The sequence below is a fragment of the Pongo abelii genome, chromosome 12 (assembly GCF_028885655.2).
Source record: "Pongo abelii isolate AG06213 chromosome 12, NHGRI_mPonAbe1-v2.0_pri, whole genome shotgun sequence".
NCBI lineage: Eukaryota > Metazoa > Chordata > Mammalia > Primates > Hominidae > Pongo > Pongo abelii.
The window spans coordinates 115,196,969-115,217,223 of NC_071997.2; the positions used below are offsets into that span (position 1 = coordinate 115,196,969).

Consider the following 20,255-nt stretch of genomic DNA (forward strand, 5'->3'; position numbering starts at 1 on the left):
AGGTGTCTAATGCTACTCACTTCCAAATGTCACCACCATTCCCTTATCCTGAAAGCTGAACAGACAACAGTCACAACTCTGTTCACCCCCAGGATATCCCTTGACTCTTCCCAGTTGGTCTGGTCTTATGTAATCTTTCCCAAAGCCAGCTAGAGCTTCATCCAGTGGGTTACCCTGGCAACCCAGCTGTGTCATCTTGAAAGATGTCTCCGGGCACCAGCTTTGAAGTCTGCAAGAGATTTGACTGGGGCTGAGCTGTGAAGCCACGACATATTAGCTTTAACACGATGTCATCATTTATCGTGCTCCTGGTAGACATGTCACATTTTTTAAAAGAACATGGATAAAAATAAGTACTACCTTGACTATGCAGTGAGATTTACTTAGAAAGCAGACACAGCTATCTATTTTCAGAGACCAACTTTGTCTTTTATGGTCTTCCTTGCATTTCTTCGAAAAGAAAATCATTTCAGTGTTCACATTTTTCTCTGAATATCTCGTTACAAACTCCAACATAAGAAGCCTAATTTCAAGTCATCAGATAGCCTTTTCATACTGGGCATGTCAAGTTTTACAGTTTATCTTTTCATTTCCTCTTTGGGAAAATAGTATTTAAGGAAGTTCATTGACGACTCTCTTTTGCTGGTAAGTACCTCCCGTATTCGTAAGAAAATTAGCTAGCTACTTGACTCTCAGAATGGGGGATGTTATGTTATTCTGTTATGTTATGCTGCATATTACTTATTTAAATGTTCTGTATTGAAAAGGTTCATTGAGAATCTCTGTAGCTCATTATTCTGGATAACACACTTTAAATGTTTCATTTCTTTCACTTATTCTTTCAACTGAGTTTCAGTTAAGCTATGAAACAGAGTCCTTTATTCATTTGTTAATTTATTATTTCATCAAACTAATTTTTGTTATTGATTGCTGGGGATACAGAGATGACTAAGACACAGTCCCTGACCTTGTGGGCAGCTGGACAAAAAAATAGCCACAATGTCAAGGGACCTGTGCTATAGGGAAAGGCATGTCTAGCAGAGATTGAGTGACAGCTGCACGTGATTTCTAGAATCTTGCTGTTGGAAGGGAACTTAAGAAGTCACGTGGTTCAACTCCCTCTCTATACAAAGGAAGACATTGAGGTCACACCTGCCTCTCCTACTCACCGACCACTTTTCTCACTCATATTGAACTTCATTCTGTCCCTTGAACAGGGTGTTCACTCCTATCTCTGCCTTTGTACCACATTTTATTCATTTTTGTATCTCCAGATCAAAGTAGGAGGTGGAGACAAAAAAAAATGTTTCATTTCGCCTCGCAAATACTCTTTGAAGGTGGTAGAGCAGGGATTACTAACCCTCTTTAATAAACTTAGACTCTATAACCCAGACAGGTTTGTAACTGGCCCAGATCAACTCGCTAGCAGCAGTCCTCACCAAGCTCTGGGCCTCCTGGCTCAGCCCCATTCTCCTTCATATTAAGTAGGATGCTTTCTCTTGCAAGGAACATAAGACCCCATTAAGACAGGCCTTGACACAAAGGGTTAATTATCCCACACAGCATGTGGCCCAGGTCCTGTTTCAGGACTAATTCTGCAGCTCAGGGATGTTCCTAGTCCCTTTCTACTCTGCCACGTTCAGCTTGGAAGCCTTATCTCCCCTCACCATTGAAAGTTAGCTACGGCAACTCCAGGCATCACACACAGACACAACAAAATCCAGCAGGCTTGTCTGGATGAAAGAAAAACCTTTTCCAGAATCCTTCCCACCTCAGGAGACCTTTTCTGAGATCCCCTTTGACCAGGATTGGGTAACTTACATTACCCAATGGTCTTGCATGCAAAGTAGACCAGGAAAGCATGTAACTGGATTTTTAGCCTCTATTTTGAGAGGTAGGCTACTGCTAGAGAGGAAGGGATAGTGACCATCCGGTAGGTAACCAACAGTGTCTGGTGTCTCATTTAATCAAGCCCCCTCTCTTTGGCTCCTCAGTGCCAGGCATGAGGACCTATGATCCCAGTTTATGGTCATGAAGTATGCTAGAGAGGGAAGTTGTAATTCCTCATGGTGGGCTTCTCCAACCTCGCAGACATAGCCCACCTTGGTTTTCTTCTGACCCAACTCCAGTGCTGTCAACAAGGAGCCTAAGCTAGAAGTGTAGGCACTGTCAGACCCTCAGCCTCCTGGCCCTCACCACTACTCTGGGAAGCAGGTGAAGCAGGTCATCATCCCATTTGTCTGATGAGAAAACTCGGACTTGGAGGATGAAGGACTTGCCTACAGCCAAACAGCTGGACAGTGCAGAGCCAGGACTTGGACTCATTTCTGTCTGACTCCAGCCCCCGACTCTTCACTTCTCTGCACTTCATCCTAGGAGCCACTTGGAACCATATCAGACGTTTATGTCAATGTTTTAAATCTGAAGACTATAGGAAAGGAAAGCACACAAACCACTCTTATTAGTGGGGATGAGGATCACCTGAGATTTCCATCAAGGCTCTCTCTACCAGGTAAAGAGCATTTGCAATGGAGTCCAACTGCTGGGTTTCAATGCTGTGTGACCTTGGGATAGTTACTTAACTATTTTGTGCCTTAGTTTCCTCATTTGTTAAATGGGGCAAATAATAATAGCACCAACCTCAAATACCCTTATGAGGATGAAATGAGTTAATATATGCAGAGTGCTTGGAACAATGCCTGACGCACACTGAGCATTCAATGAATGTTGGCTAGTATTCTCTATCTATTATTCATCTATGCATCTAGTCATCCTTTGATTTATTTTAGAAAGGACCTAAAGTATCTGGTTTTCTATGGTGTTTTATGTGGTAAAGCCAACCAGACTCCCTGCCTGCATTCCCAGGGTGTGGCAGCCTGCCTGGAGCCAACAGTAAATTTGATGGCTGCACGGGGATAACAGACACCTTTCCTTCCACCTCCACTCCAATATTTCCAAGTTTCAGGATGCTTGGTGTCAAATTTGATCCTGTCCCTCTGGGTCAGCCCTCAGAGGGGGCTCTGCACATGCCCCTAACACTCTGCCTGGGTTGTTTTGTCGAGGGAAAATTGTATTCTCCGAGAGCCTTTCTCTTGCATCAGTGTAACACCTTCAAGTCTGTTACCAGCTGCTGCGGAGGGGCTCAAGGAGCAGGAGGTTTCCTTCTCTGCTGGCTTACCCCCTGAGTCGCTGGGAGGATTCCCTGGTGCCTGCACCAGGGACAGCCTTTTCTCTTCCTCCTCAAACTTTTTTTCACACAGAAGCAGTGGTGACTGGGTCAGCCTGGTAGGGGTTCTGGGGAAGGCTGGCAAGGCTGGTTCACATGGATTGGAGGCCAAGACAGTTTCTATACCACCAGTGGGGTATAGTCCCCTGGATCAGATCCTAACTTGATGCTGTGCAGAGAAGGATCTTTGCTGCATAATCAGACAGCAGTGCCAGCTTCCTCATCCCCATACTCTATCCTCAGTCATAATTAGAGTGACCTTTACCATTTATTGAGCAGTTGAATGGCAGACACTTGTAAAGTAGATATGAAGAGCCATTGGGCAGCTGCAGAATCTAAAATGAGAGAAGTGAAGGCCATTGCCCTAAAACTCACAGCTCCCAAGGGGCAGAACCTGGATTCAAACCCCGTAAGAACCCTGTGTCTTACTCCAGGGCTGCTCTCTCCACAGAGCAGCTGCCTTTTCAGCTATTACTTAACACGTATTCTAAGCTGTTGTCTCCGACTTGGATAGAGAGAACCAAGCCCAAAACGATAGTATGTATAGCTTCACCGCACATCTTTGTGCCATTTAGTAATAAAAAATATACACAGGAGAAAAAAAAAGCACCCAAATGAACAAACATAGGACAACAACCATCTTGCACTGGTCCCTAAAAGCATTGTGAGCCACATTGATAAAACAACCCATTTGTCTTTGCTTTCAGACCAAAATGTTTTGAGTGGCCCCCAGGCCCAGCTGGTTCTCACGGGAACACCGTGTTATTGTTTCTACCCGGAGTTGGTCAATCCACTTTTTACTCAGCAAGTCATCACCAGCTTCTCTCTGTGGGAAGTGGCAGAAACAAAGGCCAAGGAAGGGCCTCCTCCCTAAGCAAGTGGAGGGCTCAGGGCAGGCAGCTCTGGCTGGGAACTGTACAAGGATGACACCACAAGACTAGGCTGGTGGGCTGGGGTCAGCCTTTGCCCATAGGGGCTGGCTAAGCAGACAGACCACATGAGGGGAAATCCCAACATGCCCCTGAGCAGGGATGGGCCTGGCATTCCAAGATCAAGGCCCTGCCACCACCTGCTCCTCTGCTCCCCTGCTCATCACCTGCTCAGTGCAAGGGAGTGTTTTTTACCCTTCCTGTTTGTCTAAGTCCTTTCTGGACATCAGCTTCAGCTCCACACCCTCTGCCCTGCTGGACGCCCCCAACCTGCTCTCTCCCTTCCTGTTCTTTGAGCTCCCAAGGCCGCAGCTCACCTACACCCACACTTAGCTCTTGGGCTGTTGCTGCAGTTGCCAGTTTTGAAGGCTTTATCTTCCCAGGTGGCCTGGGATATCCATGAATGTCCTACCTGCTGACCCCCCTGGTGTTGACTCTAGTACTGTACACACAAGGTACAGACAGTAAATTCTTCATGAGTAACTTGAGTCATCTTGGGCTCTAAGTCATTCTCCTGAAGGCACAATGCAAGCTCCTGTATCTTCATCCCTTGAGTCACTGGGACATTTATGAGGAAAAATGAAAATTAACTTTTCCTTCTTGGTATTGTCCATCATGTTGTTTTAAGAATACAACCCCAGGCCACCAGAGTTTCCATTGTCCTCTAACACATTTGGCAGTTTGTGGATTAGTTGTCTATGCAGAAAACCATCTGATCACCTTGTATACCACATTCAGGACCTTAGGACTTTTGTGGCATTTGATGCCCTCTGTGACCTGGCTCTACCCATATCTTCATCTCACTTTCCCCCGATACTTCTTTGGTTACCTGACATTTCAGCCAACAGAAATCCTTGCTATTTCCCACATCATCCCCCTGTCTTCCTGCCCGATACAGTCTGAATATTTGTGTCCCCTGCAACATTCACATGTTGAAACCTAATCCCCAAGGTGATGTTCTTAGGAGATAGGTTCTTTGGGAGGGGACTAGGTGCAACCCTCATGAATGGGATTAGTGCCCTTATTGAAAGAAGCCTAGGAGAGCTCACTGGCCTCTTTCACCATGTGAGGACACAGCAAGAAAGACTCATTTATGAACCAGAGAGTGGGCCCTCAGCAGACACTGAATCTGCCCTGGTCTTGGACTTGCCAGCATCAAGAACTGTGAGAAGTGTATTTCTGTTGTTTATCACTACTTGGTTTATGGTGTTTTGTTACTGCAGCTCAAATGAACTGAGACTCTGCCCTTGTGCCCTTTCTTAGGTTGTCTCTCTGTTAGGAATGACATCCTTGCAGCTACAAATCCACCTAAATTTCAAGGTGTCTTGAAATCTTCAGTGAAGTTATTTATACAGAAATTTCTTAGGCTAGAAAATCTGCATCTATGTTGGGGCAAACGTTACTTTGTATCTCTTCTAGCTATTTACACAGATTGTTAAGAGTTTCCCCTAGGCTGTGAGGCCCTTAGAGTAGGGTAAGAGTCTGACTCAAATTCCACACACTCCATAGCTCTTGGCTACAGACTCGTTTTAGACACCATTCTATAGTTGTTTGTTGAAGGTGGGCGACAACTAATAGCTTCTCTGTATTACTACAAAGGGATTCCTCCTTTTGACATTTTATTTTATTTTATTTTATTTTTTTGAGATGGAGTCTTACTCTGTCTTCCAGGGTGGGGTGCAATGGCATGATCTTGGCTCAATGCAACTGCCGCCTCCTAGGTTTAAGCAATTCTCCTGCCTCAGCCTCCCCAGTAGCTGGGATTACAGGCATGCACCACCATACCTGGCTAATTTTTATATCTTTAGTAGAGACAGAGTTTCACCATGTTGGCCAGGCTGGTCTCGAACTCCTGGCCTCAGGTGATCCACCCGCCTCGGCATCCCAAAGTGCTGGGATTATAGGCATGAGCCACCGCGCCCAGCTGCTTTGACATTTTAGACAGGGAAAGTTGGTCGTAAAATAGGCCGAAATCTGTCTATCACTCCCCCAGTTATAATAGGACTGGATTTCACCTGTGAGGCGAGAAGCTGACCTGGAGTTCAGGGCAGGGTCAGATTCACAGCAATATCACAGTAGTCATGAGGATGGAGCCACAAGCTTCATAACAACCCTCAGAGAGAAACAGTCAATGGCCCAGGAATCCTTCCAACTGGACACCAAAGATGGAAGAATCAGTAAGACAGAGAGCCTTCTTTCAGCAGTTGCTCCATGGGCCACTGGAGGGCAGGGGTAACTGATTCCCACCTAGGTGAGCTGGTCATTCACAGACCCAAGGTAGGTCAGTGATAGCCAGATCCAAATCCAGATCACCATTTCAAAATGTTAGAAGAGTCCAGTAATGTAAAACAGCTTTTCACTGAGAAATCCAGACATGATTTTGCATGTTCAAGTCCAATTCTGTAATATAAATGTGCTATTTCTTCCTCTTTTTTTTCTTTTAGGTGGAGTCTCGCTCTATGATTCAGGCTGGAGTGCAGTGGTGCAATCTCGGCTCACTGCAACCTCTGCCTCCCGGGTTGAAGCAATTCTTGTGCCCTCAGCCTCCCGAGTAGCTGGGACTACAGGTGCATACCACCACACCCAGCTAATTTTTGTATTTCTAGTAGAGACAGGGTTTCTCCATGTTGGCCAGGCTGGTCTCGAACTCCAGACCTCATGTGATTCACCCATCTCGGCCTCCCAAAGTGCTGGGATTACAGGCGTGAGCCACTGTGCCCAGCCTATTTATTTATTGTTTTGAGATGGAGTCTCACTCTGTCATCCAGGCTGGAGTGCAATGGCGTGATCTTGGCTCACTGCAACTGCCGCCTCCTAGATTTAAGCAATTCTCCTGCCTCAGCCTCCCCAGTAGCTGGGATTACAGACATGCACCACCATACCTGGCTAATTTTTGTATTTTTAATAGAGACAGAGTTTCGCCATGTTGGCCAGGCTGGTCTCAAACTCCTGACTTCAGGTGATCCACCCACCTCAGCCTCCCAAAGTGCTGGGATTACAGGTGTGAGCCACCATGCCTGGCTGCTTTGACATTTCTTCTATTGCAATTAGAAATGGAGTGTCCTTGAGCAATCTGCTGCAGAGAATAACTAATGGGACAGCAGATCCTTCTAGCTTTAAACCCTCATTCAAGGGCTTCAGTGTCCTTATTTGTAAAATGGGGGAGGGAGTGGACTGAGAGACTTCTAAAGGGCTCTTTCCAACCTTATCCTGAGGGCAGAGAGGTTGAGGTGTCATCTAAGAGCATTCCTTCAGGATGCCACAGTCACAATAACCACTGATATATCTCTAAACGACACCTGCCCTACCATGGGAAAGCAAAATCCCAAGGTGTGGAAGCCATCCAAAATAACTTCACACCCTTGGAGACAGGGGAAGGTTATCATTTTGACCCCTGTGGGGTAATTGCTGTCTCTAATGCTGGTAGCTAGCTATTCCCTGAGACAATATCACCATAATAAAATACCATTGGAGCCTCACATAGGACCTTGTTTTCTCAGAACTCTAGATTATTATTGTCTTTTCCTTGAGATTTCAGACCCCAGCTCTTGTCTTCCACATTAATTCAAGTTGAATGCAGCCTCAATCGTATTGGCAAACATTCCAAGTGGAAATAAACGCTAAAAATTGCAACATCCTCACCAGCCCTGTCTGGATGACATTATGTATTTCATGTAATGTCTATTCCTTAAGGAATTAAAACCCTTCTATATACAGCTCTGCCCAACGAATTTTTAATAAAGTCTGCTCCTAACTACATCTTAGTAACAAACAAAATCTGAATCCCTAAAAACTGGTCATCCCCAAATCTTTTTTGAAATGTTTTATTTTCAAAATTATTTGAATCAGATGTTGAGAAGAGACAGTAGTCATCTCTGTCACATTTTCTTTTGATAAAATATCTGATGAGAGAGAAAATTCTTGATGCCACATCCCAATAAACTGGACTATTTGGCATCTGGATATCCTCCCATGCTGAGGTACCTAACACCAAGTCACTGATAAGCCTCACCTGTGCAAGATGATTCAATGCTTATGAAGCACTTTTGCTCTCACCACCCTCCTATCTCAACAACAGCCCATGAAATAAGCAAGGCCCAGAGTGTTATTCTCATTTGGCAGGTGAGAAAACTGAGGGGCAGAGTGGTCTGTGGATTTATTTAACAAATCTTAAGCATAAAGGACTTTCCCAAATTCACACTGCTAGTGTATGGCAGAACCAGGTGCACATCCAGCCTTCTAATTAAAATCACACTGCATTTACCTGTATTCAGGTTGCAGAACAGAAAGTCCTTGCTAAAAGTTGGGACAGATGCACACCAAAGTCTTGTCAACACAGGGGGAAGAGACTGTTTTGGCTTTGGGAATTGGGGAGGTCAAGACATGATTTCCCAGGGAGAAGCTTTTGAACTGATCCTGGAAAGACGGCTAGGACTGAGCAACATGATGTGCATTCTGCTCTACCACAAGATAAACTGGAGAACCTCCCAGATGCCTGCTCCTGAACGTGACTACCAGGACACAGGAAGCACGAAAAGGTGGCTAGGAGGCTGGGCTGAGTGACTCAGGTGTTTGTCTCCACTCACCACTTTGTAACCTCAGCCAAGTCTCCTGACTTCCCGACCTCTATGGCTTAAAGTGAGGGAAATGCTATCTCTAAGATCGATTTCATAGGACTTGGTGAAATCAAGTAAGCCACTGTCGGACTGACAGGGGTTAGAATAATTGGAAAGGAAGGGAATAAAGCAGACAAGGGAGAGAGAAGAAGAGAGAAAAGAGGGAGTGAGAAACAAGGGAGAGATCTATGGCAGAAGCCCCAGAAGTATACAAGCTTTTTCTTCCACAGGTTGTTTTCGGGTTGTTGATCTCAGCAAGGCTACCAAGAGGTTTTTGATTATTTTTTATGTTTGTATTTTTGTTTCAACCTAACATACTTGATCCAGTGGGCCTCCTGCCAACACAATAGGAACAGAGGCTCTAAAACACAATAATCATTTTTAAATTCAAATTTTTTTGTCTTAGTCAATGAGATTTTTTAGTTTCTAGACAGACTGATGGGTCCTCATGTCCAAATTCACCCTCTTTTGTGGATCAACTTGAATGTCACCTTCCTAACCAGCCCTCTCTGACCCTCTAGGCCCTTCCTTGTCTTTCCTGTTCCTGATCACAATCAACCCAGTGTGATAGCTGTTCATATACGTATTTTTTTACCCTATCTTGACTATAGGTTTCTGGATGGCAGCAGACCATAGCCACCTCGGCAGGGATTTGTGGTGTTTTCCTCTGCAAACCCAGGGCCTACACAGCCCCTGGCACATAGGAGGGCTCAGGAGGACTGCAAAGCAGGGGCTGCGTTTTATCCCACTAGAGACTCCCTCTGCATTAGCATGGAGCTATAGACAAAATAAAGCTTGATTGGTAGATCATAAATGAATCAGACAAACATCATCTACATACCAAAAACCAATTTAACAAAACAAAGCCTAGAAGCTTTTATTTGTATTCTTATGCCAGTGAAATTTGTTTGAAAGTATAACTTAGAAGGGGATTTTGCTGCATTTGTCTTAGTGCCAATTAAGACTCAATAACTGCTGTTATGGAACCTAGAATGTTAGGTCTGCCAATGGTTAAAAACAGTTTTAGTGACTCTTATCCTTTCTTGGGACTACAGAATCCTCAATGAATCTGATTAAAGCTACCCCAAGAGAGTTTATATATAAAATTTTACTTGCAACTTCAGTGTGGGCAGAACTACTGAAGCCTATTTAAACATACTTCCAGGTTAAGACCTAGATTAGTGTTTTTCAAAATGTCACTTATAGATTTTGTCCTTTAGAACCACCTGGCAGGTCTTACTAAGAATACAGATATTGGGTCTCTAATTCCAGTGAACTAGCAACCTGAGGAGGGGGCCTAGCAATCTGCCAACTGAGCAGTCAACCCAAGTGATTCTGAGATTTGAAAGCCACCTACATAGACCAACGTTTTCATTTGCACAGATGCTGAACTTAGAACCAGAAAAACAAAGGCACTTGTTCAAATCCCACAGCAAACAGTGCAGACCTTGATTATATACTTTATTGCATATTCTATAAGACAGAGGTTATGCACCTAAAATCCTATAATTATTATATGTTTGTGTACAACTTTAGGAAGAATGCCTTTTATTCCACATAGTAGGTTTTTAAGCCGAAGGGCACAATTTAAAAGTAGAATTCTAAAACCATACAATTACAGAATGTTTTCATAATATCTTATTAACTAGAAAAATATTTCTTATTCTATTAAAAGATTTTTACCATCAAATATTTAGGTGCTGGTCCTATAATAGCATTTATTCTTATTTTGTTTTAATACATATTCCTGGGTAGTTGTATCAACAAAATTTTGGTGAGTAAATTTGTATTTTCAATGCCTTAGGCCTGGAAAATTTCTCATTGAAGGGAATTCCACCAGTATATTTTGTTGTAAAAATAAAGATGGTTTGTGAAGTGAAAAGCATTGCTCAAAAATAAGATGATACACCAATTCCTCCAGGCTCTGAGCTTGCTCAGGGCAATTGAAGGCAATGCCCAATAAACTGTCTGTCCCACAGAAAGCACAGAGAAAATGGGTCTCAAGTGAATGAATGAACCAATGGACAAGCCTGCTCTTAGCTAGAAAAGCTGGAAGCGTGTTTTCTAATGGCAAAATTACAGAAACTCCTCAGGAAATGACCACCTAGAGGGACAGGGAATGACTTGGTAGGAACTCTTTTGTTATATGCAAATATATTTTATTAAAATTCAAACTGTTAAATCAATGATGATCAAATTGGACTCTAGGGCTCTCTCACCTGTCTCGGGTGCACCTGTCAGTGGCCTAAGACTTTTCTAGAAGAAAATTTGGAGCAATGGCACAAGCTGCGGCTCAGGAGAGGTGGGCCAGAGCCCAACAGAACAACCCTTGGGTACTCAGTGGCCTCTGAGGACCTCTCCTCTCATCTGAAAAATAATAAGCAGTAGAATTGAGGTAGGAAGTCTCCTTTCTGGAGGAGGGGCATGAGGGTCAGGACATTGAGAGATTGGTAGGAAATGGTAAAGAAGGCCTTAAGTGCCATCTTCATCCTATCTGGCAGCAGGGAGCTGGGGAAGGGTTTGTGCTTAGGGGACACAGAGTTCGGTGTCTAAGAATCCATGATGGGAATAGGGATGACACTGCCTCATAGTATGTCCTGCCATGACCACTGCCCCCAAACCCACCGGAATACACGGTAGACATCACTAGTTGACTAGGGCACATTTTCCTGTTGAAATTTCATAGAGTCTCTCACCCTCCTCTGTGCACCATTTGGTGCTGCCATCATACGTGGCCTATGAAATGAAACCTATTTTCATCCTGGCTGTTTAAGTGTAAATGAGACGACCGTCAATCAGGACAGCAAACACAACTTTTGATATGTCATAAATAGTTTTCATTTCCCTTCTTTCCTTTGGGACTCCGCCATGTGAGGTGATGAAACAGGCCTTATTATTTCCACCTTATAGACAGGGAAACAAATTCAAACCATCAGAGATTTGGTAAATGTAACACAGCTAGGAATGACTCTCACATCTGTCAGATTCCAAATCCCATTTTTTTAAACAACTCTGTGACTGCCTTTTCAACTGAACCTAAACCAACCCAAATGTTTCCTGATGAAAATAATATTGAAAGTCAAACTCCAAACATAAATTAAAATCCACTTAGGGCTCTTTGTAGGATTCCTCTAGGTTTGTTTCTTGATTTCTTTGCCTTTGATGTCATAGTGGCTAAGCAAAATAGCAATGGCACCGACTCTCCTAGGTAGAGGACCCTGGGATGGAGACACTTCTTCCCTACACACTTGCTTGCTCTTCCCCTGGGTTGATTTTCTCATTAAACTGCGGCCAATTCTGTGAAAATACAGTTAAAATTGCAAACTGCCCATCTTAATTTGTGATGGATTGGCAATCAAAATGATTGTTGAAAACAGGAAATTCCCTTGGGGGGTGATCAGGTACTTGGTTCTTGGTGACAAAATTCAAACGCTTTCTTCCCAACCTATCAGCGGCAGTGCTGTGGTGGGGATGATGAAACATCTGCTATGACTTCTGTGGCCAGAGACACAGAAATCCCTATGTGTGCAGGGAGTTCCAGACATCTGGGACAGAAAGCATCTTTCTATCAGATGTAGAGGGCGCAGAGAACGCATGTGACAACAGAGAAGGAATAAGAATTATATTCATTTGCTCAGGTTGCCATAACAAAGCACCACAGATTGGGGGGCTTAAATCAAGATATTTATTTTCTCACAGTTCTGGAAGCTGGAAGTCCAAGAGAATGTGTTGACAACCCAAGTGCCCATCAAAGGGAAAGTGGAAAATAAACAGTGGTATATTTGAACAATATAACGTTATACAGCAGTCAAAATACTTGAACTGTAGCAACAATAAGACATTAAAAAAGCAAGTCTCAAAAGATTCTAAAGTAAATACAAATTTTAAAAAACACACTTTATAGGATTACCAATAAATGTAGCTTCTCTCCCTGGCTGGTAGATGACAGCCATCTTCTCCCTGTGCCTTCCCGTGGCCTTCCCTATGTACGTCTCTGTGTCCAAATTTCCTCTTCTAAGGACACGTCACACTGGATTAGGGCCCACTCTCATGACCTCATTTAACTTTATTACCTCTGTAAATGATCTGTCTGCAAATACAGTCCCATTCTGAGGTACTGGGTGTTAGGACTTCAACATATGAATTTGGGGGAATATTATTCAGCTGATAACAGGCAGCAAGCTTGAAAAAGGAAAGAGCTATCTGCTAGAGGACATTTTGTTTTCTAAAAGGCTAATAGAAAAGTCTTCCTCTCATCACTGCATTAATGAACTTCTTGCTTTAATATTCCATTTTGAAATCAACCTCTCTGCTTTCTACTCTTGCCCTACCACCAAACATTTCTGTCATTACACCTTACATTGTGGTGAATCACATCTTCCCAACTTGCCTGTGAAATTCGGGAGTGCAGGCAGGACTGTCCCATAGTCACTTTTATATGCCTCCATCACAAGGCTGCCTAAGAAGGAGATGCACAGCCAGCACTTATTACATTCAGGCAAGAAATGCTTACCCACACTTGCTCTGTGGCAGGCCCTGTGCTAGCCGCTGGGTCTCTTACATTGATTGAAATGAGGTGACTGTGTCTTCATGACTAAAGAGTGAAGCCTGCATCTAGCTGGGAGGGACCATGTTCAGATCTGTGTTTTACAAATCTCACTCCAGCAGCTGTATGGTGGATGGGCTGGAGGGGGTTAATGAGGAGCTGCCCTGGGAGTTTGGCTGAGAGGCAGAGCTATGTGCTGCAGTGGGAGTCAGCATTCCTGTCTTTGAAGTCTGTTCCACATTCAGTTTGTGATGCTGGGCAAATTGCCTCATTTCTCTAAACCTCAGTTTTAAATGCTTTTAAAAATATATCTGCTGAAGGAGTTCCTTCACATTTGGAATGCAAGGGCTTCTAAAGTTGGGAGAGTGTGGCCCCTGGCCTTGCAGCGGAGCCACTCCCATTATCCTGCTCCTCCTTAAACACTCATCAGAACTTGTTTTTTAGCAACCGAGGTGACTTCCCCCTGGAAAGGGAAATGGGTCTGGTAGCAAGAGGGGATGTGCCAGGTTGACTGCACACACAGGAGGTCAGAGGCTGCAGTCAGCTTTGCTCCCTCAGTTGCATCCCAAGATGCCTCAATCTCTGCACCAAAGATAGAAGGAATTACTGAATGTGCCCATTCACCAGGATAATGACTGTGTCTTGCTGAATATTTGCATTTTTTTCCAGAAGCATTGAAAGAAGCTTTTTCTCATCAGCCCATCTTCTGGGCCTATTACATAATCCACATCTTTTTCCATGCTTCTCCTTTCCAGCTTATCAGATCCGCCTTTCTTTTTTCTGTGTACGTGGCATATTTCTGCTGCAGTTTTTTCTGTCCTTGGACAACTCTAGAAGGAGAAAAAGACTGCCTGCTTTCTATTTGACATAAGAGCACAGGCAGAGTTGGAATAAGAGGTTGCCAAAAATATAGACCTAAGTTCAGAAAGTCATATATTCCCCTCCTGGAATAAAAAACCCACTCTAGGAGTGAGATGGGGAGGTGGGAGATGATTTTGGTGCATATACATCACTTGTACCATAAAACACCAAGCCATGCTTAATGTTTACATGACCCCTCACCTTGAGGCTGGTGCTTTTTCAGTGCTACATACTTCCAGTGTGTAAATAAAATACCTGATTTCCTGCATTTCAACTATTTCTTCAAAGGCAATACCCCTCTCATTTTAAACAAATAGTGAGGAACGTGGCACACAGAGCTCTCTTAATCATAGGGTGACAGCTTGCATGGCCTTTAGTGGTATGAAAGTGACTTTGACAAATCTTGTTTGTCTGTACTTTCCTTGGGGTTGAGAATAGAGATAGGTCCGAGGCACGGACTAGCCCCTAGGTGATAAAATAGAAGACGTGACATTGAAAACTAGGGTGAGCAGTATGGCTGTCTAGGAAATACATACTATCCCACTTCTCTGCAAAAGCAATAGACATCAATTGAGTAACAGATGCACTTTCTCAGCACTTCTATAGAAAAGATCCTGGCATGCTAATAATTGATTACTCAGATCTTAGAAATGTCACAGTGATCGTATAAAATGCACACTATTTATTCTGTTGATTAGTGAGCTTTTAATGACGCAATAAACACTTGCAACAGTTATGACTTTGAACACAATATATATCTAACCACATGGCCATACCCCCATTTCATCCCTTGGTCTTCCCCACTTGAAGTAACTATTCGTTTGAATCTTGTGTTCATCACTTCCCTGCTTTCCTTTTTATATGATTTTATTGCATTTATTGGTAATCTTATAAAGTGCATTTTTTAAAATTTGTATTTACTTTAGAATCTTTCGAGACTTGCTTTTTTAATGTCTTAGTGTTGCTACAGTTCAAGTATTTTGACTGCCATATAATGTTATATTGTTCAAATATACCACTGTTTATTTTCCACTTCCCCTTTGATGGGCACTTGGGTTGTTTCCCAGTTTTGCCATTGTGAATAGCGCAGCTATGAGCATTCTTACACATGCCCCTTCTTGTACAGTACAAGAATAGAATTGCTGGATCATAGGTTATGGAAAATGTTCAGCTTCAGGACATAATGATAATGCTAAATATTTCATTCAATCATTTCACATACACATATATATATCTGGGTGATTCAATATTGCCCAAATCAACATTTGCTAATTAAATGATATAAAGCAATATTTTTCTATTTGGTATTTTAATCAGAAAAAGTTTTAAAAATGTATTTCTTTCACTTGTGTAACATTACATAAGTATACACGAAGTGGAATGTCTTAGATCAGCCCAATCTAGAACCAATACAACTTGTAGACTCAGACAAGCCAAAACAATACTACTGCAGTAGAAATTGTACCTTTTATGGGACTGTTCTGTGTAATGTTCAGGGAAAAGTTAGCTTCTGAGCAGTGTACAGTGTTGAGTTATCGTCCATGTTGTAGACATTGCTGACCAGAGATACGCTACACTCCCCCACCCCCTTTCTAAATGTGCTGTTGTGGGAATCTGGGTTCTTATCTGGATACAGGAGTATCTTTTTTGGTTTTAAAAAAAAAAAAAGAGAGAGAGAGAGAAAAGAAGCCCTCTTGTGTACTTTTTCTTTAACTGGGAGAAGTACACATACCTTTAACAGGCCAAACAATGCTGTAATTAGCAAACCATCAATAATTATCAGCAAACACTCCTCTCTGAGCTTTTTATGGTTCTTTCACCAGATGCTGTCATTCCTTGAGCTCTATTCAGTGCTTTGATTTAACAATTACTCTTTTTGTTCAGAAATTGCTTATTTTGGGAACAACACATATACATTTGCATTTTTAAATGTCAATTTTTCTTTCTGGATGGAAAACAGCCAGAGTTGAAACAAACTAGCTACTTAGAGTTATAATTCCATGTGAGGGTACATTTCATGAAGGCCATAGTTTCTGGCCTAAGGAATAAAAATAAGGTTGAAAAACAACTTACCTTCACATAGAGCTGCTGAAATTCCTCGAGATTTAGTCTCCCACTTGGACAGTCCTTGAGAAATCCTTTGTACCACTGCTTGAGTTCATGCTCATTAAACTCTGTGCTCTTCACCAGGTCCTCCATCACTTCAGGGGCCAGTTTGCTATTCTGCTTCCCCATCCTGCCTGAAGAAAAGCAAATTAATTCAATTAGCGCTGTGGCTGTGATCATTTCAAACTTGGTGAGGAGCCAAGCTAGAGTTCTGAGCAGTCCCATGGTCGGAACTCCCTCCAGTGTGGCTGATCCATATCTTCCCAAGTCTGCCTCCTTCTACTTGGTATTCTAGAAAAATATATGAGTGAAATAGACTCTTCGGACAGTTCCAAGGGCTGTAGGGTTCACTCTTTACCTCATTGTGTCATCTTTCTTATGGTGTTGACTCCCAAATGGAAGGCAACCATCCCTTTTCATGCTATTCATAGTAAGCATATAGAAGCTGTTTTTCTTTTCCTTCTACAAATTACACTTTATTAACACTTGCTTCCCAGGTGTTTAACTCTACATTTAGTTTAATGGGATACTCAGTGGGATTACTGACAAGAACAATGAGAAGACTTTATAACTAAATGATCAATAAGTGGCTTGGAATATCCAATCAGCAATATTAAGGAGTCTCAGTTGGTCTGGTTCAAGTTGGAGCTATTTTCCCCAATAAAAACAGCTATTTCTATTAGTCACACTAATTCTCTATTTCCCCTCTCATAATTAGATACTTCATACAACATTGTCTTCAGAGTTGACAAAATCTTAATGGTTTTCTTCTAGGGATTGGTTGGGGAGTTTTTGTTGATATTATTCCAGACTGCTATTATTTCTGATTTTGAGTTAAAGTAATAGTGCATAAGATAATGTTACCTATATCCATTAAGCACCAGGTTGTGTGGCCAACATCACAGCAGGGAGTAGGGAGACAGAGCAGGCTTGAGATAATTCCTGATTTTTCTTCCTGATTTGGCCAATTACTACATGTGTTACTTAGGGCAACATTAATTAACTGCATTATTTTCAACTTATTCATTAATAAAGCAGACAATAAAGCTCTTTCAGATTCATTGTGATGGCTAATTAACAAGTAAGTAGGTAAACAAAGGCCAAAAAAAATTCCAAAATTAAAATAACTGTGCAGGAAAATTAAAGATAATTAAAAAATTTTCCCTTTAAAGTTGCTTTATAATAAATAATAATAAGACTATTGCTAATAATAATAATAAAAGAATTAAAACATAAATTAACCCCAGGTTGATTTAAAAAGTCAAGTTAAACTTGAAAATTGGAAAATTTCCAGAATCAGGAAAGTGCCAGAAGATCTTTCAAATTCAGTTAAAAGATACTGAGTTAGGGCTGAAGAATTAACCAAGCGAACCCAGTCCTTCACTGTGCTTGAGACAAACTCTCTTTCAGGCTGCAGACATGTCTACACTTGCAATAGCCTGGAAGGGGTAATCTCATCACATACTTTATTGTTATTATTTTTTAACTTCTCCTAAAACAGATTCCACACCCACTGTCAGCAACCTGCCCCAACATTGGCCAATTCTTTCACTGTAATGAAACTAAGCCACTCTTGCTACTTCCAGGGAAATTTCCACTCAGCACAATCTCAGCAGCACAAAATGCAGTCAGATGATACCATTAAGATGGCCATTTACCCTCCAAACTCTTCAGCATGAGAAAAGGGCCCAGTATCAGCAACTCTTCCCTTTGTCACGGGGCTTCTCTACTTATTTTTGCTCTGAATTCAAGTTCCAAATGTCTTATTGGCAACTGTCTCTTAATTATAAGTTACTGTGGAATTCCACAGCTGGGTGTGGAAATCAAGTGGGTACTCAGGTGTCAGGTTTAATTAATGTGGGTAAGAAAACTCTAATTCATGGTTACCCTGAAAATCAAAAGATGTATTATTGCGAAACCTTTCAGTACTTCACTTTGGTTTTTTTGGTAGAGAATTACAAAACCTTCATTCTTAAACTAGAATCTCTCCTAAGAAAAATAGCTATTTAATATTGAGTGCTGGTGATGGAGAAGGCACTTAATGGAACACCTCATAAATTTCATCTCCTGCTCAGCAATCACCAAGCAATCAGGATTAGGGGAGCTCCCTGGGGCTCAGAACGCTTATGGTAAGTTACTTGTATAAGAGCATACAATTAATGCATGGCAGAGCTAGAATTTGAACCTGGATCTATAAGACTCCAATGTCCAATCATAGACTGGTGGATGAAAGACATTTCAGGAGAAGGAACAGGAAGAGCAAAAGCAGGAAGGCTTCAGAGAACTGAATCACTGCCTAGAACGGATGAAAAAGGATCACTTTGCCAGCCTGGCTGCCTTATTTGGAAAAGACTTAAATTTACCAAACCACAAGCTCAGAAGTGACTTTGTATTAAAAACCACCTCCCCCAAGTGCCTTTAGAAGTTCAACAACGTATCAGCTTCTTTGTTAGGCAAGGAAGCTTGGCTTCTCCATGGGTCACTTGTGATGTCTTAAACTGTTCCAGTTGACTTGAGAGAGGGTGGTCTCTTACACACACAGGAAATATTGTCAGGACTGTGAATCACAGTTTGGAGACTCAAGTGCATAACTTCATGCTCCTTGTATGGGTCTGCACCATCACTCAGGTGTGTCGGGCAATGGTTGAATCACACAGAAAGTCAGGTTCTGGCCTGGCTCAGAATGGCATTGCCACTGCCCTCATAGGCCTCATCAGATCTTGCCTGGATTAAAGATTGGCCTCCCCACTGGGCTACCTGACTCCAACCACCCTCCTTCTGCACAGCTGCCTGAGTGAATTTCCAGAATACAAACCTCATTGATCTACTCTCTAAAAGCCTCTGTACTTCTCCTTAGTCTCCATGATGCAACCTCATCTCCTTAGCGTGGCTCAGGTCCTGCCTACTTATATCCTCATTTTCTGCCCATCTGTCTTTTCTCATGTGTCAGTGATTATAAACTATTATAGATTCCAGGATTGCACGCTTCCACACTTCCGTGGCTCTGCATATGCTGTTCTCTCCTCCTAGAATGACTTTCCCCCGTTTTCTGCTCAACAGACTTCTTCCCCTTCTTTAAAGAGTCTCAATTTACACACCACCTCCTCCACGAAACCTTCGTGGACTCTCCATGGCAAACTTAGGCACCCATTCTCTTAGGTATCTCCCTTTCCTTGTAAAAGCTTCCATGATCATTATGTATTTCTCTACTGGATTGTTATTATGGTTTCTTGAGAGAGAGGACTATTATTTATTTATTTTTGCTTCTTGGTAACTCCTATTAGGTGCTCAAGTAATATTTCTTGAAGACGTGAATAAATAAGGGGTCTGAGATACTTGGTATGTTTTTTTTTCTGAGAAAATGTCTCATAATCTATATATGAGGAGAGTCAATGCATTCACAAGTATAAATATAAAATGCAGTTGGCAGATGGGAGAAATATTTAACTGCATGGAAAATATTCAGCCCTCCTGGAGATTGTCTTCATCATTAAAATTGAATACCTCACAGGTGGGACCCATGTCTTTTATCTCAGTATCTTCAGTAACTGACATAAAGGTGGTGTTTAGTAATGTGTGATAAATGAATGAAAGTGTAGTTAGATTAATACTCTCCACCTATAGTCCTTTTGCTCTGGGCTGCAGTGATATGGGCCAAGCAGTATCTTTCATTATGGGACCAGCATAACAGAAAGAGTACAAACAGTACATTTTATCACATTCCCAATAAAGAGATTCCCCTACACCATATGAGGGGGAAGCAGGCTGGCTCTGTCTCTAACTTACTCTGTGATCTTGGCCAAGATCCTTTCCTTCCTAGTTACTCCATTTCCCCATTTAAAAAATGAGGAGTTGGACCAGATGATCTTTAAGGCCTTTCCAACTCTACCATTCACTGATTTCCCACATAGGTTTTGTAAATATGAAAATATGAGTCAGACTTCCTATTGGCTTGTCTCAACACATGCGGG

General features: G+C 42.3%; 1 protein-coding gene across 2 annotated transcripts in view; it reads right to left on the bottom strand.

Annotated features, from left to right (window-relative positions):
- VSNL1 (visinin like 1) overlaps window positions 1-20,255 on the bottom strand; it is a 116,191-nt gene that overhangs the window by 47,634 nt on the left and 48,302 nt on the right. For both annotated transcript variants that reach the window (NM_001132982.1, XM_054546143.2), the window contains 1 exon segment: window positions 16,252-16,418. In NM_001132982.1, coding sequence (NP_001126454.1) covers window positions 16,252-16,413 — 162 coding nt within the window. In that variant the 5' untranslated portion in view covers window positions 16,414-16,418.